The sequence below is a fragment of the Tursiops truncatus genome, chromosome 12 (genome assembly GCF_011762595.2).
Source record: "Tursiops truncatus isolate mTurTru1 chromosome 12, mTurTru1.mat.Y, whole genome shotgun sequence".
NCBI lineage: Eukaryota > Metazoa > Chordata > Mammalia > Artiodactyla > Delphinidae > Tursiops > Tursiops truncatus.
This window is the reverse complement of record NC_047045.1, coordinates 21,304,313-21,320,596: the sequence shown is the minus strand read 5'-3', so window position 1 is coordinate 21,320,596 and position 16,284 is coordinate 21,304,313. Positions and strand designations below refer to the sequence as shown.

The 16,284-nt window shown below is 35.3% G+C and overlaps 1 protein-coding gene across 13 annotated transcripts in view; it reads right to left on the bottom strand.

The window, feature by feature from the left end:
- ORC3 (origin recognition complex subunit 3) overlaps positions 1 to 16,284 on the bottom strand; it is a 78,096-nt gene that overhangs the window by 54,998 nt on the left and 6,814 nt on the right. For 11 of the 13 annotated variants that reach the window (XM_073789405.1, XM_073789406.1, XM_073789407.1 and 8 more), the window contains 9 exons: positions 15,960 to 16,057; positions 14,314 to 14,458; positions 11,598 to 11,702; positions 10,471 to 10,622; positions 9,016 to 9,149; positions 6,852 to 7,011; positions 5,285 to 5,398; positions 1,388 to 1,521; positions 840 to 903 (listed from right to left, as the gene is read on the bottom strand). In XM_073789405.1, coding sequence (XP_073645506.1) covers positions 840 to 903; positions 1,388 to 1,521; positions 5,285 to 5,398; positions 6,852 to 7,011; positions 9,016 to 9,149; positions 10,471 to 10,622; positions 11,598 to 11,702; positions 14,314 to 14,458; positions 15,960 to 16,057 — 1,106 coding nt within the window. The remainder of the gene's footprint in view (positions 1 to 839; positions 904 to 1,387; positions 1,522 to 5,284; positions 5,399 to 6,851; positions 7,012 to 9,015; positions 9,150 to 10,470; positions 10,623 to 11,597; positions 11,703 to 14,313; positions 14,459 to 15,959; positions 16,058 to 16,284) is intronic. The other 2 variants (XM_073789415.1, XM_073789413.1) reach the window with 2 other exon arrangements.

The following is a 16,284-nucleotide window of genomic DNA, read 5'->3' as shown; positions in this document are numbered from 1 at the left end:
AATGCCACTCTTTAGTACTGATATAAAATGATTTCCAAGATTAAGTGCAAAACAAAACAAGGTACAGAATAGTATATATACTTATCTTCTGTAAGACAGAGGAGTAAATCCCCAAAATATATATAATTACTTGTATATGTGGAGATATCTCTAGAATAATACGTAAGAAACTAGTAACACTGGCTGTATCCAGGGAGGGTAAGTGGGTAGTTGGAGAACAAAGGTGGAAGGGAGTCTTTTCACTGTATATTAACTTTGCCTTTTGAATTATGTACCATGTCCAAGTATTATTTATTTTAGAAGGAAAAAAAAACTTCCTCTTTTGATATTCCCTATGTTGTATGGCTAACTCATCATTTTCTAAGCTCATTACTTCTTTCCCGGCACTATATTATCAATATGTAATGACATTTTTTTCAAATCAAATCAATACCCACTTAGCAGTGGGTCTCTAAGCTGCATGGCTTCTATGTGTTTTTATTTATGACAGCCTTTACAAGAACACTAAAATGAGACCGCCTACAGATTCCAAAACTGCTAAGTGCAAAGAAAGCTGAGATCTGCAAGTGTTTTCAAAATAGACCACAGGAGAAACCTCATGTGCCAGTTTTATTACTTGATTTAAAAAAAAAGTCTTCCTTTTAGAACTGAAGTTTTGTGTCACCTTTAATAGTCACCTTCCTATACAATTATCAAGATCCAATACTTCATTGTGCAAAGCATATTAGGATGTACGAATTTTTTTAAATAAAATTAACTCAATAAATTTTATGTGCGTGTTCTTTTCCATGAAGAAGAAAAAGAGAATAACACTGAAACAAATATATCCATATTCCTACCTTCAAAAATCTCTCATTGGTCAACAGTGCAACTTGCTTTTCTGAAGCTTGCTTTTCCACGTACCTAAAATTTTTACCATCCCATACACAAAAAGAGAAAATTAGAATTCTAAATATTTGAATAGTATATGGAAAGAAAGAACTATGTAGATTGGCGGCCACATTCTTTTATTTCTTCTCAAACATAAGTTCAAGATGACAGTCATGGTTTACGGTCATTTTTAACTCCTTAAAATCAGCTGCATTTCACAGTCTAGGGGTCTAATAATAAACAAAAGCCATAAACTCCAGAAATAGGAAATGTTATTTATAAAAAGTGACTCTGGAGAACCTGCAAATTATGTCTCCTTGTAAAAATATTTTTCTTTATGCCAAGTGTTCAAATCCAGCAAAGAAATGTCTCAATTAAAAACAAAAGTGTTTTATTTTGCTCTAAACAAAGAAGTTATTTTTCCCTCTACCCACTTCAAACATAACTGGGTCTGAGATCCCTTATTTTGCCCCAAACTCTTTTATAAGATGTGTTAAATATGTACTTCTCTTTTTACCTCCTAAACGATGGAAGACGTCGGATGTTTTCACATTGATTATCTGATAAAAAATTTATTCTTCTCTTGGCTTCTGGGAGATTACAGCACAGAACACTGAGGGGCTGGGAATAGAAATGTTCTAATAGAGAAAGCTGAAAGAAATGTGAAAATTAAATATATTTGCTGTATTTTGACAGTAAATCTTTTGTCCTACATTTGCTCAATTTTAAGGTTTTTTTTAAACAGCAAAAATATTTACGGCACTATTATATTTAATAATGTCACAATAGCAATGCAAATAATGCACAAATGGCTATATACTTTGAATATTTTAAGACTCCAATTTTGTCGACAAGGTCAGAAAATTGTAATGTCTGAAGTAGAAACTAAAAGAAACTAATATAAATAACTTAGCTATCTGCAGGAGCAACTCATTTACAATAACAGTAAATGTGGTGGGGATGTGACTGTGGTGTGAACTAATAGCCTAACAGATGCTCAAATACTCATAAGAAAATACCAATCTAGAATCAGTGTAAAAACTGGTCTGCTAAATAAATAAAAATGCTACAATAGCAGAAATTTTGCCTACTGATAAAAAACAATATGAAAAATGAGGGACGTCCAAAGAAAATATATCTTTTTAAATTTAGTTTTATTTCATGGAGGAAAAGATGGTACAGTATCTGGTAGATACATGTATTCCAGTCTAGAATGCTGTGGTCTCTGCAGTACAAGGGTGATTAATTTTCCAGATCCTACCATAATTTGTAAGATATATTTCACAAGACTATCCACATGTTAAAAGCTCTGAATCTAAGCAAGCTTCTCATGACCAGTTTGGTTTTTCCAGATACCTTGTACCAAAGAGACAGTTCCCTAGATAGTGGACAAAACACACCCTGGTCCCTGGAAAATAGCATTCCGCATCACAAATTAATAAATTAACATGCTAGCTTATATATCAGTCTTAAGGTATTTGAGCTTGATCCTTCGTGGGTAAACTGATAATGAATTTCTGAGCCTGTAGAGCTGAAGACCAGATATCCAAGGCAAGAGGAAATCCTCCAAAATAGTCCAAAATAGTCCATCCTCCAAAATAAGGCTATAAGGCAAAGGGCCAGCCTAACTTAGAAACAAGTACAAAATAGAAAGCAACTGTTCATGCCAGGTGCTGAAGTATTTTTGCACGTATCAACATGATCTTATTTCTTACTTATATATTTCCAATTATATTAATGTGATAATATTTATTCCAATGTTAACACTACTTTTTAAACATGAGAAAAGTAAAGACCAAACACGATAACGGACTTGCTGGGGAGGAGGAAAGGGACTAAGTCACATGAGTTACAGCAGAGCTACAGACAGGACAAGAACCCAGTAACACTTAAGTATTCGGTCCAAGTGTGTTCCCAATATTTGGGTCAATTAACAAGTTGGTTAACATATCCACCTAATAAGGGAAGGACTCAACCATATACCGAATGTTTATGCCCTACTGCACCTTCTACAGAGAAGTAAAAACTTACACATATTTCCCATTGATGATTAGGAAAACTAGACAAATGGGGTCTAAAGACTCTGCCACTTATTAGCTGTGTGACCTTGGCCAAGCTACTTAACCTAAGCCTTTGTTTCTCCAAGTGCAAAACTGAGAATAATACATATTAATGAAGCAATGTTAATACTCAGCAAAATGCCTAGCATAAAAAAATTATCAGGAACCTATAAAATCATCTAATCAGATCCCTTCATTTTACAGATGAGAAAACTGAGAAACAGAAAGATTAAGTAATCTGGTTAATATGCTTTTCTTCACTCACTTTCTCAATGGTATTTGAGCCTACAGTTTATATTTTCTTTTCCTTTAACTTCAGTGATCTCTCCCCTCTATTGGTTTTCCTTGTTGTTTTTAGTCTCCTTTTCTGTTGCTCACTCACACAGTCAGCTTGCATTAGGGCTCTACTCCTGGTCCTTTCCTCACTCTAGGTGACTTCATCCTCATTACACAGCTTCAACCATCACCTTTTAATGATAAATCCTAAATATTTCTAGTCCAGATCTTTCTCCTGGGTACCAAACCTTTATATCCCACATGCCCTAAACTTACCATACATAAAAAGAAACTCATCCTTTTCTGACAAACTGGCTGTTTACTTTAGCATGTACACTTAATAAAGGGTACCAACCTCCAAACTATTTGCCAAGCTAGAACCTGTGTGTCTGTAAGATGCTCCTCTCTTACTCACCCTATCATCCACCGAGTAACAAGATTCTATCTCATCTTCAAATCTGTTTCCTTCTCCCTAGTCCCACTATCACTACCTGTTTCGCCCCTGTTGTATCTTATCTAGGTAACTGCAGTAGCCCTCTAACAGAGGTCTCTCCCTCTACTGGGGCCTTTCCAATTTTGACCCAGCTAGCTCCTGTTCCTTAGGATACACTTCTGTTCTCCTATGGACGCCCAGGCATGTTTCTTTAACAGCACTGACTACTCAGAACAGTAACCGCCATTCTACTCTTCTGCGTGCTTCACTAAATAAGCAATTTGAAGACAGAGATTTCTTGGTCCTCTGTATCTCCAGGGCTCAGCTTAGTGCTTGACTTAGAGTAGACCCGTGATAAACACTCATGAGTAAATAAACAAATGAGTAAAATGAAATGAATGAGAGAAATAAATTAGAAAGTTACATCTCAATTTCATTTAATTTTCCATATTGCTAAGGTAAATAATATTTTCTTGCTTTAAAATACTCTTTTTAAAAAGTCTAAGTTGAAAAAACTGACACATATTAGCCATAACAGCTTACTCTTATGTAATAAAATACTATAGTGTTTAATGTAGAGGAAGAACACATATGAGAAATAATTTATTATCTTCAAGGCACTACACAAACATATTGCACTTTTGTACTGAAGGTTACTAATACATAGGTTTTCATGAACCTGACAACTGGCATGTGTTCACGACTATACTTTGCTAAGTTATTTTAGGTAGTTGCCGAAAGAAGGAAATACTATCGACTTTGAAACAACTGGAGAATGGAGTCCTTTTTTAGATTAGGTGTTATGAAGCTAAGTTCATGAATTTTCTTCTTGAAATTTATGAAACTTTAGTGAAAATCCATTCACAATATATAGGAATAAATATAAATGAACACACACACATATGTGCAGGGCACAGCAAACTAGAGCCCATAGCCTATTTTTGTGTGGTCCAGGAACTACAAATTATTTTTATACCTTTATAAAGGGTTATTTTAAAAAAATAACAAGGGCTTTCCTGGTGGCGCAGTGGTTGAGAGTCCGCCTGCCGATGCAGGGGACACGGGTTCGTGCCCCGGTCCGGGAGGATCCCACATGCCGCGGAGCAGCTGGGCCCGTGAGCCATGGCCGCTGAGCCTGCGCGTCCGGAGCCTGTGCTCCACAACGGGAGAGGCCACAGCAGTCAGAGGCCCGCATACCACACAAAAAAAATAAAAACTAAAAAAAGTAACAAGACTTTCAACAGAGACCACATGTAGCATGCAAAGCCAAAAATATTTAATATCTAGCCCTTTAGAGAAAAAGTTTGCTGACCCCTTATATATAGCATTTCCTAGGTAGAAAGTCCATTAGCATTCATCAGATTCTCAAAAATAAAGGCCCCTTCCTCCTCACCCCCAAATGGTTAAGAATCACTGGAATGGAGAGGTCTTTTTCCATTTTTGATATTCTAATTAACGTATTTTCTACATTTTGCTGCAAAGTAACAAAGGAACCATAGAATCTAGAATAATATAACTTGAACTTACTTATTCAGATTTTGCCATTTAAAATGCCCAATTATCACACTAAAAAGTCAGTCTGAAATAACATGCAAATTATTTAGAATCAGCTTACGAATTTTCAAACCCATTAGTGTCTTCTTACCTGAAGTCCTTTTATAAAGTTTTGGATTGAGAAATCATGATACAAAAAGATGTTGGTCAGAACCTGCAACACTTTTTCACTTAGTTTAAACGGAAATTGAGTTGTAAGAAGTAGCTGAAAGAGAAAAGGGAGGCAGGACATATTCCTGGTTAGTCTTCCCTCTTCATAAATATCAAGTATAAATAATGAGGCAACGAATGATACCAAAACACAGTACCTATGAAAGCTATACTAGTAGCTAGATTTTTTTAGGTCAGATATCAACCAAAATTTTAAATAAACTTATACAACAGTAACAACAACAAAAGAAGCTATTCATACTATATCTTCAGAATCACAGATATCCATCATCCTTCATTCAATTCCTAATTTTAAAAAATTCTATTAAAAAATATCATCTATACAAACTCTTTTCTCCCAACAGAAGCCACTGAAGAAACTGTAGGCTTTGGCAATTCTTGTTATTAAATTTCTTTTTCATCCATATTGATGCACATTAACGAAGAGTAACAACACATTATGTACTGTTGAATGAGAAACCCCAAATTAACAGGTGTCTATTTAAAAAATATTAAATAGCTGAATTTGCATTTCAATGGCCTACACTGAAGATTTTACATCTGAAAACAAAAAGTCATACTAGGCTTTTCAAACAGAAACAGAGTGATAGAAGGCCAACTGAATTTGGAAACAACCCAGCAACTTTAAGTACTGTAGCTGGAAAAAATTTCCCTAAAGTCAGTGGCTACCACCTTTAAGGGAAAAAAATGCAGAAGTGGTTACTAAATAAGTGGAAGGTGGTCGTTAGTTTACCTTACAGAGCAGCACAAAGGACATCTTCAAGGAGGTGAGTTTAGCAACAGTTCATGGAAGGTCACTACTAAAGAACAGTATTTCCACTTAGGTAGAAACATAGAGGTAAGGTCTGGGAAGGCGTTGGTATTTACTTTTTGTCACGAGCAGTATGACAGGAAAGAGTCCATGAAAAACTTCAAATCATTTAATATAAAATGTAAGGGTGGGGCTTCCCTGGTGGTGCAGTGGTTGAGAGTCCGCCTACCGATGCAGGGGACACGGGTTCGTGCCCCAGTCCAGGAAGATCCCACATGCCACGGAGCGGCTGGGCCTGTGAGCCATGGCCGCTGAGCCTGCGCGTCCGGAGCCTGTTGCTCCGCAACGGGAGAGGACACAACAGTGAGAGGCCCGCATACCGCCAAAAAAAAAAAAAAAAAAAAAAAGTAAGGGTGAAAACATTGTTATTGTTACTAGGAAGTCATTAAATTCTGCAAAAATTAATTTTAAAAACCTGTAAGTTTCTATTGAGTAATGACTGGTTGATAGATAAATAGGTAGGTAGATATAGAAAGATATGATCATTCTTTTCATAAAGCTTATATTTTAAGTGAAGAGGTAATACTATACATGAGAAAATCATTAAATAAAAATAGTAAAATATGTGAAGTAATATATACAATATCATACTGAGAAATTTATCACTAACATTTATAAACTATCCATGGCAGTTTTCGTTTCATCCTATTTCACTGGTAACATTTTTTCTTTTTACCTTATCAAGTACTGTAGTCAGGTGCTCCTTGCAAGACAAAGACTGGAATAGTTCTATACACAATAGAGATGATACTGCATGAGGAAGCATCCGATGGACGACAACAGGAGACGTGGCGATCCCAAAAATGAGTATTAGTGGAAATTCATGTAGATGCTGACTAGTATTTCAAAGGAAGATGCAAAAGTGGAATGTCTTTAGCAAATATATTTCAATACACCATGGTTTAAAATAAGACCACCTTTATTTTCAGGCCTACTTTATAAGACATTGCTAAGGAAGATCATTCTAAATAATAAAAATTTTTAGGTCACTCATTTTCCTCTGTTACAGTAACACAGAAATAGTTATTTCCCAGACATTCTAGCTCTGAAATCAATCTATTAATAGATCCTCTCATTTTAGCAATAAGAACATAGTGGTCCAGAGAGATCAACTGCTTCCCTCTAAGGTTATACAAAAACAAGTGTTAGAAGAGGCGTTAGATGCTATTCATCCTCTATTCATCCTCTCGCCCAAAGTTTGAGCCCTACCTACAGTCACAGTGAGACATCTAGACTATGCTTTAAGAGTTCAGTAACATGAAGGTCACTAATTTTCAAGGTAACTTATTCTATTTATGGACGTTTCTAACAGACACTATGCCACCCCAGCATAACAGCTAAGCTTTAGAAAACTTTTCTTACAAATAGGTAAGATATTTTTAATGGACATCATTAAAAAAATATTACATTCTTTCCCCACAGTCTTAACTCAAACTTATTGAACATGATTTATTCTTAGCATTACCAATATGAACATAAATGACTTCCACAGAGTAAAACATCAATACCCCTGAGGGCTATTATAGGTCAGAGCCCTCCGTATCGTAGCTGATAATTTTGCTTGTTCCCTCTTATTAGCTATTGCTTTTCAGTATTCTAGCTGTATGCAGTTCTACTTTCATAGTACTGAAGTATTTGAACTATCTTACTGTTTAAGTTCTTCTTTCTTACTTTTGATGGTAAAAGTAGTCACAAGTCTGAGTTCCAAAAAAGCACAGCTTTTCTGTCACTATTCTGTATTGTGCATTTTTTCAGCATGTTAATCAGTTCAGTGTTAGCATTAAGAAAAGTCTTAGGATCTGGAAATCTTAGTTTCAAATGGGGAAGAAAAAGACTATCAAAGTAGGAATTATTATTAGATTATCACACAGTACAACTTTAGGCAAATGTAGCCATAACTATTAAGCAAGTTAACATACAGAAGAAACCAAATTAATTTATATTGTAAAAAATGTACCATGGGAAAAGCATGTCACTGGGTTTTTTAATAGGGTTATTTAGGGCTTCCCTGGTGGCACACTGGTTGAGAATCCGCCTGCCAGTGCAGGGGACACGGGTTCGATCCCTGGTCTGGGAAGATCCTACATGCCGCGGAGCAGCTAAGCCCATGAGCCACAACTACCGAGCCTGTGCTCTAGAGCCCATGAGCCACAACTACTGAGCCCGTGTGCTGCAACTACTGAAGCCTGTGCACCTACAGCCCATGCTCCGCAACAAGAGAAGCCCCCACAATAAGAAGCCCGCGCACTGCAACAGAGACCCAACACAGCCAAAAATAAACAAATAAATAAATAAAACTTGTAAAAAATGGGTTTTTACTTCAATTCCAAGTCTCACAGGATTTCCTTGAAGACCCAATAAGATCATAAAAGTAGTTTCTCATTAGAAATACCATATAAAATAATGTTATTTAAAAAAACATTCTTGCTCAGTAGAGCCATATGTAACTCAGAGCTTCTAAGGGTGGACAGGTATCAGAAAATAAGACATGACAAAAATGTCTCAACCTGGAGTAGTTCATCCATCTAGCGGGCAAGTACGAAACAGACAACTTTGGTGAGAGAAACTACACTTTATACTGCCTTATCATTCTAATTAAAAACTGGTTAACTTTTGATTCTCATTTTTGGATCAAAAAGCAAATGAAAATCGTATAGGAGGTGTTCAAACATTCAATTTTATAAGGAATTTGAAATCATCCTGGTTTCAATCCATTAGTATTAAAATGAGGGGTAAACTGCTACTCATTTTCTCTGCAAAAGGTTGCTTTTTGATTAAAGTTGTATGTTTTCTTAATAAGAAGAATTTTGCAAAAAAAAGCCAGAAGATATGCCATCTACCTGCTGATAATTATAAAGTCTTGGAGTACTTTTGTGGTGAAGCTTTCCATATCCTTTAAGATAAGCACAACAGGAGGAGACTGCCATTGGCTAGGAGGAGTCCTCTTTTTTCTTGGCATTTTTACGTCAGTCTTCTTTTAAGCCATTGTGGAAAGAAGGAGTTAAAAGTAAACTTTACTACCCAAACAATGTTATAATGCCACAAGTTGATATATCTTCCATCATATTTCACAGTAACATTGTTTCTTTTATTTCTCCCACATAATAAAGAGAAATTCATTTCAACAGTTATTAGCAGACTCTTTCTGTGTCTGACATGGGAATAATAACCAAGAAGAAAAAAGTTCAGTAAAATCTATAATTCATATGAAATATTTATATTTTCTGCTATCTGAGAAAATGACAGGAAAAGCATGGGGAGACGAGAGTATTTTCTATAAAATTGATTTTCTGTTAGTACAATGTTATATTTTGCTTTGCTTTGGAGTGAGAACCAGTACTTTTCATTAAAAACTGTAATGAATAACACTACATGCTGCTCTACTATTATGAAATTTCAAGTTGAAAAGCATCTTAAATGTCATCTGGTCCAATCCCAATCTTTTAAAGATTTCTGACCTAAATTGCAGGCAGTATTTGATTTCTAGAAAAATCTAAAACTGTGGATCAAATTAAGATATTATGGTAAGCATTAGACCCAGTTTAGTCCCTATATAAAGCAAAATAAACTTCACTTACGATGACTTCAGCAAATACGTTCTGCAGAAAATGTCACCACAGTAACTTTTCCCATACTATCTGGCTACACAGCATCATAAACTAAGGCTGTGGTTTTATGGTGCAGTTATCCATGAATCATCTAGGTTATTTAGTTTCACCAGAGACTGTCATGGTAGAATGAGACTTCTATTTATGTATTTGCTTGTTAAACATACTTTACTTACAGAGCATTTATTCCTCAAGAATTCTAAATATGGAACAAAGGAGATTTACATATATATTATATATGTGTGTCTGCGTGTGTGCGTGTGTGTGTGTATGACAATTCCTCATCAAACTAAGTCGACAGTGGGTACTGAAAGCATGGTTCTACTGCACCAAAGTAAATACTGAACCTAAGAGATAATATGTTAAAGATAAAGACATTAAAGATAGAGATAGAATCTCCAGCAGAACAAATTCCTGATGCTGTTTTGTCATTAGATGATATTCTCCCACAAATAAAATGGCCTCGTAAGACCCTAAACACCTCCCAGGAATTAGGCTACATAATGATAAAAGAAAATTTCTAAATTCTAGTAGCCTTAGGAAAAATAAGTAGCTTCTATTAAATTAACAGCAAGTGCCACATAAACGTATCCTTATTAGAACAAAACAGTACTATGTTTACTATAATTCCAGATCTCTTCAATCATATGCCAATTTCCTGGCAAAAAATTGTCAGTTTACATTTACCTGTGTGACACTCATATACCAAGTGGAAAGAGAATCCATTGAATAATGTATCTTTTTCTGGGTGACCTGAACACTTTCTTTCTCTTTGGATTGCACGTCTACATTGCAGTCCATCAACTGTGAGGCCAGCTTTTGCAAAAAATGTTTCATATCTGCAGAACATAAAACACAAGAAAGCATATCCCATTAAAACACATCTAAAACACCTGAAACTTCTTGATCAGTATATTACACTATTTGGGTAGAATGTGTTTTTCTACACTTAACCTAATGTAACATTTAACATATTAACTATTGAGGTTCATTAGTATCCTCTCCCTAATATTTTAATTTCATTCATTCAGACTAACACTAGGCCAAAGTTTATGTTTATTGTCTGTAATAAAAGTGTTACCTAAACAAATGTGCAAACATGAAAACTATAAATTATATTAGGAATAATATGTATTTAAATTACACTGGACAGCAAAAGGTTTTTAAGACCCCTAAGACGACATCGACAGTGTTATTTACATAAGCTATTTTACTGATTACAACTCTTCCTTATAGTCATTTTTAAAGATGCCCTAAGGGCTTTTACTTAATTCCAAACAGTTTATGAATATGAACATAAATATAAGCACTTAAAGCCCTTGTATCAGCCCAAATCTAAGCACATTTTACTCTATTAGTGTCTACATCCTTTATGATTTAATGGCTCCAGATACCCAAGATTAGCTCTGGCAATGGACTGCTTTTTACCACGGTGGCCTTTCAAAGTGGGATAATAAGATGATTTGAGGCTGTATATATGAGCCTATGTATGTAGTCTCTTCTCTGTTGGGCTAAATAAGAGATCCTCAGCTTATTAAACTTATTAAAATTTTACTGGGTTCAGAAAACATCTTGTGAGTGCCTGGACTATTACTGGAGGTGAAGCTGATTGGTAGGGGTGGGGCCAGAATAAACTAAAGCGGCAGAATCCTACAATAGTCAAGATTACGCCAGAGGCATTAAACCTCATCCTGCCAAAAATGTAGTGCCATGCTCCTCCCGCAAATAAAAAAGGATAAAGAAAGCTAGAGAGATGGACGGACGGAAGAGATATGTAACATCTCATCAAGGTTGTTATATTATTTATACTTCACCTGGGCAATCTTTAGCTTGCAATGAAACTACATATGGAGTAACATTATTCTGAAGGACTTCTGTTAGACTTCTGAATGTTAAATCATGATCTGTTACATTCACACCTATGGGATAATAAATCAATATTACACCATCATTTTTATCATTAATAATTTAACAACAAGAAAAGCCATTTAACATGTCATAAGTTAAAATATTTTAAAAACATGATTAATAATAGAAACTAAGAAAACATACTGCATAAATGAAGAGCTCTCCATTAAAAAGATACATATAGAGGCACACACTATACTTATCAGGAAAGGTATTTAGCACGACTTTTTTAAAAAAATCTACTGGGGATGTGTAGTTGACCCTTGAAAACATTTTAAAAGCAATTTCAAATTCATAAAGAGCTCTTTAAAATAATCATTCAAAAACAAGGGCCTTACTGTGACCCTGACTTAACAACTGAGAAGAATCCAATCATTAATAGCAATTCTATTAATGATCTTAGTAGTAAATACAAAAGGTAAGTGTATACTAGGGGAAGAGTCTAAAAACAAATTAAAACTTCAAGTCCTTTAAGTATTTACTGAATCCCTGGTTCTCATTTCCACAAATCAGTTTTAGTGCTCTGCATGCAGGTATCAGAGTTGAGTGGAAATTTCCCCACTACTTTGGAAAAAATTCTATTCACTGATACCTTCCCTAATGTCACAATCTGTGACTTCTAGAAAGTGCTTTGGTGCTTAGAAAGTGCTTTAGTGCCAGCAGCAGACATCTTGAAACTGCTTGAGACTTGCTACTATAAAACTTCAACTGCTTGGAATATCGTATTTTAATGCATATATGTGGAACCTAGAAAAATGGTACAGATGAACCGGTTTGCAGGGCAGAAATAAAGAGACACAGATGCAGAGAACAAACGTATGGCACAAAGGGGGGAAAGTGGCGGGGAGGGGGTGGTGGTGGGATGAACTGGGAGATTGGGATTGACATGTATACACTAATATGTATAAAATGGATAACTAATAAGAACCTGCTGTATAAAAAAATAAAATAAAATTCAAAAATTCAACAACAACAACAAAAACTTCAAGTGCTTGGAAGGAAAAGAAAAAGTTCAGAATCTTCCAGACCACCAGTAAGCAAATTTTTTTTCTAGGAGACAAATAAAAATGCAGGCCGGCTATTTTAAAATGGACATATATACGTTTTTGAAAACAGAAAATGTATAACTGTGTAACTGTATAAGTATTCTTTGAGTACAGATATCAAAATGGTATTTAGCACGCATTATGGTCTAGGAATGTGATACTGCATCACTGAACAAATTTGGGAGTTTAATAAAAATATTGGCTTCTCTTGTCTTTCACTGACAGACTTTATTAGCTATTTAACACTATGTTCCTTAAAACAATGGATTTGCCTATTGAAAATAAGATAATCAACAATGTCTTCAACTGGAAAAATGTTCTCCTCAGACCACTGACTTCGAAACTTATGATTTCCATTAGCTTCTTTTCTCCTTATGACAGCAGGCAGAGAAGGGATTTAAACAGTTATCTCACAACAATCTATCAGGCCCTCCCTCTTGACAGTGTTTCCCCCACTCTACTTCCAATTGCTGTAACCTGGCGGGAGAGAATCAAAGCACCCAACAGTACAAGCCAGCCATCACTGGGCCTCAGTTTCTCATCCATAAATGGAAGAGGTTTGAAATTAAGTGGCAAGCTGCACTGAAAAGCTGGTCCACAGCATTATAAAAATCATTCCCTGGAGTCTTGTTACTCAGAGGGATCCTGGGATTGGCAATATGGGCATTACCTGGAAGCCTGTTAGAAATGCAGTTTCCAGCCCCACCCTAGACCTATTAACGAAAATCTCTATTTACTAAGATCCCCTGGAGGTTATCTGTAGGTATCATTAAGGTTTGAGAAGTACTGCCCTGAATATCAGGAATACGATTTAGGTATTGAACAGTATTAGAGGCAGTATTAAACAACAGAATTAATTTCTTATCTCAGAGCTCACTAGTATAAAAACCTTGAATAAACAACAAATTGGAAATACAATGAAGAGTATGTTTGGAATCCAAATAAATCCAACTTTCCTTTCAGAAGGAATGAAGAAAATTTGCTAATATTCCAAAGAAATTTTTTCCATTATCATGCAATCCAGATGTTTGGTTAAAATGGGATATTAATGATGGATACTTAAGTATGTAAAAAGTTTACAATCTACAATCTGAAAGCAACTTATATATAGTTCATCCAAACCCCCTTCACACCATTAATATTAATACAACATTACAAAACAATCCAAGATTGAAAAAATAAGCACAGGGAAATAAAATTAAGGTCACAGAGTAATTTCATTGAAGATATGATAAAGTATAAAAATTGTATCTATCAACATACTGGTAGTTTCTTTATTACTGAATTCAAATCTCAGATTCAAATAACTAAGGAAGAAAGAGTAACACAAATATATTTCCCCTTCATTTTTCTGACAAAAAGGTGAGGAGGGTACTAACTAACCCTAAATCAATTTCTTTTAATTTACAGATGTATGGTCAGTATAAGGAACTTTTATTCGTTTTGGAAGTATGCAAACTTTAACTGGTTTAATTCTGTAAATGAAAAAGACAAAACAAGTTTATCAGAACAGGTGATTCCCACTATTCTCAACAACAAAACCACTATTACAAAAAACAAACACACACATATGTACCTAGAACAAGAGCAGCAGTTGGAATTTCTCTGAGTTTTATTTGACAGCCCCAGTCTCTTGAATTCTTCTGGAACCCAGAATGAGACTTCTGAAGAAATTCAATTAGACTGTCAAACAGGTTTTTATTTAATTCCTCTTGTAGTCGCTACAAAAAAACCCACAAAACTTTATGAATTACTTTTAGCAGTAATCTGATACATCTTTCCAAGTTTGGGAAAGGAAACTGTCATGATTTCAATTCCAAAGATCACATGTAAAATAATTATAAGATAGATGAAATTAAAAATTGTTTTTCCATAAATCTCCAGTGAGCAGTGCTTTGAATTCCCTCCTTAAAGAATCTCATTTATTCATTCAACAAACATTTACTAACCACCTTACAAATGAAAGAGTCTCTTCCCTAAACAAAGTGAAAAAAATGAGCTAGAGCACTTACAATTAAATTGAAATACATTGCATAGAGTGCTATGATAATATAGGAACAAAGAGTAGGATCATCCACCTTAAGCTGATCAGGTGATATATTTGAGCCAAAGAATTAGAGCAAGTGATGCAGGAGGTGATGGTGGACGAAAGAAAGTTAAGAAGGAATGGGGAGTGGAGGAGGCAATCAAGGAAGAAAGCACAAAACATCTGGGGAACCACAGATATAGCTAAGAATAAGAACATGAGAAGTGGCCAGGAACAAGGCTGGACAAATACTCAAGGGACTGTACCAAGGAAATATATATTTGATGTTAAACGGTTTAGATTTTGTACTGTGGGGAGAACCATTAAAGGGATTTGGAGCAGAGGCATGATTAAATCAACGTTAAGAAGGGTTCACCTGGCAGTACTATGAAGGCCAGATTGGAGGGGACTGGAGGGGCTGTACTGGTAGTGGGGCTGGAAAACCCCTGCAGCCTGGATCTGCCTGATGGGATTTGGCCAATGGTGGCATAGGGACTAATGACAGACCAGAAGGGTGTGACATCAGAGGCAGGGACATCAGTTAAGAGGAGACTATGACAATCTATTATGACCATTTAGGTTTCCTAAACTAGAAATCACAAACCCAAATTACTTCAAGCGTTCTAAGGAATACATGAAGGGGCAAAGCCGCCAGGTGTAAAGCAGTAGAGAGTGGTGGGAAGCAGTAACAAACTGGAAAGTGCATAACCCTCCAAAGGCATTAAAAAACAGGAAACACAATCCTGTGTTGGTCGAACAAAACAAGTTCCTTCAAAATGTTGGCCCTACATCTACAAATCTGCTACAGCGGAGAAACTTTTCAGGGCTGAAATATAAAGAACATGGTAACTGAATATGAGGATGAGGGAATGAAGTGGCTTACAAATAGCTTGATTTCTTACTTGTGTAACTGAATGGATAATTAAAGGAGTGCCACCATGTGAAAGCTGTGAGAACATGTAAAGGGCCTGTGCGTTAGCAGCGATAATTATAAACATATGTTCCAATACCTGAAGCTATGCTTAATTGAAACATAAGGGTTTTTTATTTTTTTTAGGATATACAGATTACGCTTAACCAAGATTACATATATTTCATCAACACTCTTATAAACTGGTAGAAAGGAAAATGGGAAGGAACAAATATGAGATTTATGATATTAAGGAAATGTTAAGCTATTAATAAAAAGTAGTCACCTCAGTTTCAGATTTCATCTGCTGCCATATCAACTGGTAAGTTTCAAAGCGAAGCTTACTGTCCTCAGACTCATTTTTCCCTTTATTAAAATAGTCCTCTAAAAACACAGAAGGAAATAAGTCAGTTTGTTTTTTACATAATAATAGAAAATCTCTGTGCAAAGTAAGTGATGGGTTGAATTTTTTTTTACAAGTATCAAAAATATATATATTTGGGGATAGGTAACATTCAATATCCTTTATATTTAATTTTATTTATATATCTTATATTTTTACTATATTAATGGCATTTGTAAGTTTAAAAATCTTTTTAATTTTTTGACTG